Below are 8,458 nucleotides of genomic sequence, written 5' to 3' on the forward strand. Positions count from 1 at the left end.
AGGTGGATTTTTAAGACACTTGTTAAACTCTCATTTTGCAGAATGATTTAATAATTTAGGACATGTTACCATGAAGTTCCCAGAATGTTGAAATAAATAGACTTTGCAGGACTTTTATTAGGGCTTCTGTATTACAGGAATAAACATACAGTTTGGTACATCAAATCAAGGCTATAAACATATCTCCCTCAACATTTAAATATGCTCAAAATGTCCCCCGCCCAGTATATTTAAGTAAACATTATAAACATATTCCACTGACTATATTTGCTTAATATAAGGATGGCAGGACCCTCCACCAAGTGTAGACCCATGTTCAATTCATGACTACACCCTGGGAAACCGGACCCACTGTGACCCTGACCATGATAAAGCATCAGTAAAACATAAAAATGTAATTTCTTATTAGCAGTACTAGATATATATGATTAACTAAATATAAGATATACAGCTAAATATCAGCTATAAAACAACAAACAGTAACCTCTTTAAATATTTACAAAGAGTATTAAAGGTAAACAAAGGTTACAACGTTCTAATGTTTTGTTAAAGGTGAAGCAAATATAACTGAGTTAAACAACAAAGTGACAAAATGAAATTGTTCTGCACCTAAGGATTATTCCCACAACAGGGGTTACCCTCTATGGAAGCCCCAGTTTGCTGACATGATCTGCACTGATCCACCTTTACAAAAGAGAATGCTTTAACTTAGCATGCAGTTGACACAATGACTATCATGCTAAGATGGTAGTGTGGCCAACAGTAGCTCTTACTATTGCAAATAAATTGCAAAGAGCATCAAAACTTGGAAGTGTCACCATTTCATCGACAATGTAAGAAGGCCAAGCTCCTGGGATGCTGACATTAGACTTTAAACACCCTGTAAATCCTCTGTGCTTAGAAGAGGAAGTAAAGCAATGATATGTGAACACATAGGACAGAGCTTCTGATGTATAAAATAACACATAAGAGGAAGTGTTTTTTGTAGTCAGTCATTTCTTGTTTTAGGGACTGTGTGAAAGTATATTATATTTGTTGTTTAAAAACATACAGTATCCCAATTTCACGTAAATTGCAAATTATTGTGATTAATCTGCTAGGCCTGACGTCAACCTGAAGTCACTAAAAACTAGAAAATATATTAACCTATTTCATCACATGTTGGTTAAAAAGGTGAAGAGGAAGATATTAATCCATCTTGACCATAAATTAAAGCCTAAGCTAATCAGAGAACAGCTGGTGGTATAAAATGTGACTTCCTTTTCCTGGTTTAATTCACTGGTTCTATGTAGCCAGTCAAGAAGCACATTTAAGTGATTTAAAAATCAATGAATTGCCAATCAGTGTTCCATTTACCATCATTGGGGAAACGAAACCACTAGCCGTCTGGGATGCTAAGAGAGCATGTAGGTATTCCAGGAGGAAGGGGGTAGGGTGGAGTTGTGCTTCTGTGTAATCCTTACAAATGCTAATGGAAGAGTAGCCTAATTTCTGTGATACAGACAATGTAGGAACACAGGTCTTTATATACTATTCTTAGGTTTTTAGACATATATTTTAAGTGGTTATTGTGTAATAAACATACATACATACAGTGTATCACAAAAGTGAGTACACCCCTCACATTTCTGCAAATATTTTATTATATCTTTTCATGGGACAACACTATAGACATGAAACTTGGATATAACTTAGAGTAGTCAGTGTACAACTTGTATAGCAGTGTAGATTTACCGTCTTCTGAAAATAACTCAACACACAGCCATTAATGTCTAAATGGCTGGCAACATAAGTGAGTACACCCCACAGTGAACATGTCCAAATTGTGCCCAAAGTGTCAATATTTTGTGTGACCACCATTATTATCCAGCACTGCCTTAACCCTCCTGGGCATGGAATTCACCAGAGCTGCACAGGTTGCTACTGGAATCCTCTTCCACTCCTCCATGATGACATCACGGAGCTGGTGGATGTTAGACACCTTGAACTCCTCCACCTTCCACTTGAGGATGCGCCACAGGTGCTCAATTGGGTTTAGTCCATCACCTTTACCTTCAGCTTCCTCAGCAAGGCAGTTGTCATCTTGGAGGTTGTGTTTGGGGTCGTTATCCTGTTGGAAAACTGCCATGAGGCCCAGTTTTCGAAGGGAGGGGATCATGCTCTGTTTCAGAATGTCACAGTACATGTTGGAATTCATGTTTCCCTCAATGAACTGCAGCTCCCCAGTGCCAGCAACACTCATGCAGCCCAAGACCATGATGCTACCACCACCATGCTTGACTGTAGGCAAGATACAGTTGTCTTGGTACTTCTCACCAGGGCGCCGCCACACATGCTGGACACCATCTGAGCCAAACAAGTTCATCTTGGTCTCGTCAGACCACAGGGCATTCCAGTAATCCATGTTCTTGGACTGCTTGTCTTCAGCAAACTGTTTGCGGGCTTTCTTGTGCGTCAGCTTCCTTCTGGGATGACGACCATGCAGACCGAGTTGATGTAGTGTGCGGCGTATGGTCTGAGTACTGACAGGCTGACCTCCCACGTCTTCAACCTCTGCAGCAATGCTGGCAGCACTCATGTGTCTATTTTTTAAAGCCAACCTCTGGATATGACGCCGAACACGTGGACTCAACTTCTTTGGTCGACCCTGGCGAAGCCTGTTCCGAGTGGAACCTGTCCTGGAAAACCGCTTTATGACCTTGGCCACCATGCTGTAGCTCAGTTTCAGGGTGTTAGCAATCTTTTTATAGCCCAGGCCATCTTTGTGGAGAGCAACAATTCTATTTCTCACATCCTCAGAGAGTTCTTTGCCATGAGGTGCCATGTTGAATATCCAGTGGCCAGTATAAGAGAATTGTACCCAAAACACCAAATTTAACAGCCCGGCTCCCCATTCACACCTGGGACCTTAACACATGACACCAGGGAGGGACAACGACACATTTGGGCACAATTTGGACATGTTCACTGTGGGGTGTACTCACTTATGTTGCCAGCTATTTAGACATTAATGGCTGTGTGTTGAGTTATTTTCAGAAGACAGTAAATCTACACTGCTATACAAGCTGTACACTGACTACTCTAAGTTATATCCAAGTTTCATGTCTATAGTGTTGTCCCATGAAAAGATATAATGAAATATTTGCAGAAATGTGAGGGGTGTACTCACTTTTGTGATACACTGTACATGTTTTTGATGTAAACTTATTAAAATGGTGTTGAAGGGTGGGGTATTTGTCCACAGTGATTAATAAAAAAGGTCCTCACTGGAGCTGTTGCACATTCACTGCAACAGAACTCCAGACAGACATGCAAAGAAAATAGCAGTGGTAGTAATTATAATTTTCATAAATTAAAAGCCATAATTTCAGTGTAAGGTAAGAAATCACTACAATGGCTAGAATACTTACTGCTACGGGTTTGTTTTACTTGCTTAGAGCACACAAATTTATTCATTAAAGCCACTGTGTGAAGGGGGATGGACTTGTGGGATTTTTGGGGGCAGTTTGGGGGAGGGCTGCCAAAGTTTTTTCCTGCAGCCATGAGTATCCTTTGTGGCTGAAAAATATTTAAACCATAATTTTAAAGGGTGAAATGGACTGGCAAACTACCATCACCACATTTCTCTTATTTAACTGTTATTAAAAGAACAGGGCACAGTTTATTTAATTATAAAGTAATTTTAATGCTAGAGTTGCTAAATTGAATTGGTTGGGTTCATGAGATGACCAAGAAACACATAAACACATGAATGCAAAAGTTTTGGTCACAATAGGACCAGTGATATGTTTGGATTTATTAAAGTGACATTTGAAAGCAAAAAATTATTCACGTTGATGAACTGTTTTTGTTTATAACTACAAATTACAAATGCCTTGACATGTCCATAAACATCACACATTGGTTACATAAGCTTGCGAAACCTTATCAGAAAGCAGTTGACAAGAAAGTATTGCCTTGTATAATGCATTACAACTGGATATTTACCCAATAAAGTCAGAGATATGAGCACTTTCAGGCTAAAAAGGATGGGCCAGTGTAAAGCCATAAAATTAAGCTTCTACCCAACATAAGCTACCTTTGCACTCCATATTACCTAACCTGTTCTCTCTTGGAAAATGATTATTTGCTCAAATCAAAGTAAGACAATGTTTTAGTACATATACATGTATTAATACAAAAACAATTTAAACTGGAGTTTACAGACACATGTGTGGTGTTAATACAAAACCTCAAAAGAATACACATCATTGAATGTTTTTGACAGTAGATAAGCAATTTATCTTTGTCTTGAAAATGGCTAGAACTGTAAAGGGACATTTCTGATTCCCAGCAGGTCTAAACTGCCATGCAGAAATTATAAACAGTACAAAACCAAATCCAAGCTTTCATTGTATTCTATTTTACCAATAGCATGCCCATTTAGCCTATGTATCTATGTACTACTATTTACTTATGAACCATTTTAAGTTTAAAGGCTGCAGATGAAGTGAATTATATATTTTAAACGAACATGATACAATATATTAGGGTTAACTAGGCCTCTTTTCCTCTAAAAGCCTAGCTTCCCCTTCTTTCACTCTCAGGTTGCAAGAAGCCAGTGTAGCAATGTGCACGCGACAGCCGGGTTGTGTGACACCGGACCAATCAGAGCGCTAGGCTTCGAAAGTTTACCTTTTATGGCTAGAGCCGGGCGTGCAGAGCAGTATAAAAGCTTTTGCCCGGCTCTCCCACCTCACTTTGAGCTCCTCCACACGCAGCTAGTGCGGGATATCATCTGCCCAAACAATTTTCTTAAGCCGAGTAACCACAAAATCTAAGGTAAATATTTCTTTAATATGTATTAATGTATCTACATTAGAACTTATATTATAAGATTTTTTTATTTAGATGGATTAAATATTGTTTATTATTTAAAAGTTTATTGAGTGAACGGTGTTTATAGAGTTAAGTATGACATTTGCATTTCATGCCCGCATTTTTATCTGTATATAAATGTTAAAACATTGCAACAATGCAGCTTTCAATAGGTTTGGTATTTCATTTGGCTTTTATGGCTGTGCTATAAGCGAAAAGGTTGTTTAAATTAGTAGTTTGTTGTTGGCTAGATTTTAACAAGAGGCACGACGAACTGCCCTGATTTGGAGTTTCTTTGTGGCCTAACTGCTGTAGGGTGTGACCCATTTTGCACGCTGTTCTTAAGCTAGGTAATATGCTAACTCGTTCGCTATCTCCAGAGCCAGTCGCCCTTCAAATGTTGCATTAAAACTAAGAGCATGTTTGCTTTTATTTAATTTAATTTACCATTAATGCTTTAAGAGGTATAATCAAGCTTTGGGGAACGATTACGAGAATTAAGAACCGCCTATTCTTTGAATGACTTCGACAGTTGAAGTTCAAGGTGTGGCTCATTATCCAATGGCCTGTTTAAATAACGGTTAACTTTCCTTTTGACTGTTTGAGCCTGTCATGTATTGCTGTTTGTACAACTATTTCTAATTAAATTGATGTTTTAATTAAACAGATGATTGAATTTAGTTTTTGTCTGGTCAGCGTGTTAAACGTCACGACTGGCTGCAGAGCTGTGACGCAGTAACGGTAGCAGGTTAACAATGTATTTAAACGGTGGTATTAAACTGCAGCTGTAGTAATTATGATGTATTCAGGGTGTGTGGACATGGATCACAAAGTCTGATCACTTTTCTCGAACCTTTCTACTCTGGCTAGATGCTACACCACTACGGTCACAAACTGCTCAAACTATTGCCTTTTATGGTAATAGCGAGGAAAGCGGAGGTACTTCCTTTGTCTGGCTAATCTGTAGTAGTATGGCGTGAGCGCTAGCTCCACCTGGTGGTCAGAAATTAAAATGCAGGGCGAAACAGGAAGTGTGGTTTTTAGGCTATCACGTGTTCGCATGTCGTTTACTTAGTTACTTATTGCTCTTCCAGTTCAGCCATGGATGATGAAATTGCCGCACTGGTTGTTGACAACGGATCCGGTATGTGCAAGGCTGGATTCGCTGGAGATGATGCTCCCCGAGCTGTCTTCCCATCCATCGTTGGTCGCCCAAGACACCAGGTTTGTAGTTGTAATTTACCATTTTTAGCTGCAATATTAAAATGTTTTTTTTGTATGCTAGTACTAACTTGAGTGGTTTATCGGTTTAGGGTGTGATGGTTGGTATGGGACAGAAAGACAGCTATGTTGGTGATGAGGCCCAGAGCAAAAGAGGTATCCTGACCCTGAAGTACCCAATTGAGCACGGTATTGTCACCAACTGGGATGACATGGAGAAGATCTGGCATCACACTTTCTACAACGAGCTGCGTGTAGCCCCCGAGGAGCACCCTGTCCTGCTCACTGAGGCTCCCCTGAACCCCAAAGCCAACAGAGAAAAGATGACACAGGTTAGCTAAGTGATAAATGAGAACATCTGCTCCCTTGACCGACCTTTCGAGTATTACTGTTTCTCCAAGTTCCTTTAGTTTACACCTTCATTCATTTTCTCTAGGCTGTCCTCTCTGAAATCCTGAGTTTCTCATCTGTTGGAACCAGCAGGTTATTTCCTGTTTTCCCTGCCTGGTCTTTATGCACTTCTGCTGTTTTTGCACCCCCTGTGTTAATTTCACCTTTTTTTGCAGTGTCTTTCTGGCTTTAAATTTAACTCTGCATGGTTTGTGGAGGTGACCTGTTTCAACTAGATGATGACCATTTTCTCTTTCATTTTTAGATCATGTTCGAGACCTTCAACACCCCGGCCATGTACGTTGCCATCCAGGCTGTGCTGTCCCTGTATGCCTCTGGTCGTACCACTGGTATTGTGATGGACTCTGGTGATGGTGTGACCCACACCGTGCCCATCTACGAGGGTTACGCCCTGCCCCATGCCATCCTCCGTCTGGACTTGGCTGGCCGTGACTTGACTGACTACCTCATGAAGATCCTGACTGAGAGAGGCTACAGCTTCACCACCACAGCTGAGAGAGAAATTGTCCGTGACATCAAGGAGAAGCTCTGCTATGTTGCCCTTGATTTTGAGCAGGAGATGGGCACTGCTGCTTCCTCCTCCTCTCTGGAGAAGAGCTATGAGCTGCCTGACGGACAGGTCATCACCATTGGCAATGAGAGGTTCAGGTGCCCTGAGGCTCTCTTCCAGCCATCTTTCTTGGGTAAGTACAAACTTCAGGCACAGGTCTACAAATCTTGTTGCTCAGGTGCCTTTGGACCGTGTCTAATGCTGATTTTTCCTTAGGTATGGAATCCTGTGGAATCCATGAGACAACCTTCAACTCCATCATGAAGTGTGATGTGGATATCCGTAAGGATTTGTATGCCAACACTGTGCTGTCTGGTGGTACCACCATGTACCCTGGCATTGCAGACAGGATGCAGAAGGAGATTACTTCCCTGGCCCCTAGCACAATGAAAATTAAGGTACGTTTGGTCCACTCGGATTAGAAGGGTAAACGATAGCAGGCTTGATGTGTGACTAATAAATCCAATATCATTGCAGATCATTGCACCACCTGAGCGTAAATACTCTGTCTGGATTGGAGGCTCCATCCTGGCCTCCCTGTCCACCTTCCAGCAGATGTGGATCAGCAAGCAGGAGTATGATGAGTCCGGACCCTCCATCGTCCACCGCAAATGCTTCTAAACGGACTGTTACCACTTCACACCAACTTAAACTGCGCAAAGAAAACCCGAAACGACAACATTGGCATGGCTTTTGTTATTTTTGGCGCTTGACTCAGGATTTAAAAACTGGAACGGTGAAGGTGACGGCAATTTTTTTTTTGTTAGTTTTTTTGGCAGATAAACATCCCTGAAGTTCAACACATCTGAGGACTCAAAGTACTTTTTGGTTTCTTTTTAGTCATTCCAAATGTTTGTTAAATACGTTGTTCTGAAACTTATTTGCCTCTATGAAGGCTGCCCAGAGAGTGGGAGCATACTTAACATTGTAGTATTGCTTGTATGTAAATTATGTAACGGAAAACAATGTCTGGGTTTTTGTATTTTTCAGCCTTAATTTTGGTTTCGTTTTTCTCCTTTTGTGTTACAAAATAGAAATACAAAGCTTACCTTTTCACAATGTAAAGGTTTTCATTCCCCTTGGGCAAATGTATGAGCTGTAAGGAACATGGTGGTGCCAGATACCTTGTGGGGCCAACTTGTACACTGACTAAGTCAAATTCAATAAAAGTGCACATGTGTAAGACATCCTCAATTTGTGTCTTGGTCCTTTTCTAAATGAGATTTTACCATTCAGGTAATTGTGACTAATCTGTATATTAAAATGTCTACAGAGCAAGGTTACACTTAAGTTAACTTTTTATTAAATTTTTACTCCTCATCCCTGGGAAGAAAATGTAGACTTAAGACTTTGTATCTACAGTTGGAGTGTTTTTGGCTCATGACTTTCTTGATGCATTTAAACAGCTTTAAACTTCAA

General features: G+C 40.4%; 1 protein-coding gene across 1 annotated transcript; it reads left to right on the top strand.

The window, feature by feature from the left end:
* Window positions 1-4,743: 4,743 nt before the first annotated feature.
* On the top strand, window positions 4,744-8,233 carry actb2 (actin, beta 2). Its single transcript, XM_063012739.1, has 6 exons — window positions 4,744-4,821; window positions 5,952-6,081; window positions 6,171-6,410; window positions 6,734-7,172; window positions 7,256-7,437; window positions 7,517-8,233. Exons 2-6 carry the CDS (start codon window positions 5,959-5,961, stop codon window positions 7,658-7,660), a joined length of 1,128 nt encoding a protein of 375 aa, XP_062868809.1. The 5' UTR covers window positions 4,744-4,821; window positions 5,952-5,958; the 3' UTR covers window positions 7,661-8,233.
* The last annotated feature ends 225 nt before the right edge of the window (window positions 8,234-8,458 follow it).

The sequence above is a fragment of the Trichomycterus rosablanca genome, chromosome 2 (genome assembly GCF_030014385.1).
Source record: "Trichomycterus rosablanca isolate fTriRos1 chromosome 2, fTriRos1.hap1, whole genome shotgun sequence".
In the NCBI taxonomy this organism is placed as follows: Eukaryota; Metazoa; Chordata; class Actinopteri; order Siluriformes; family Trichomycteridae; genus Trichomycterus; species Trichomycterus rosablanca.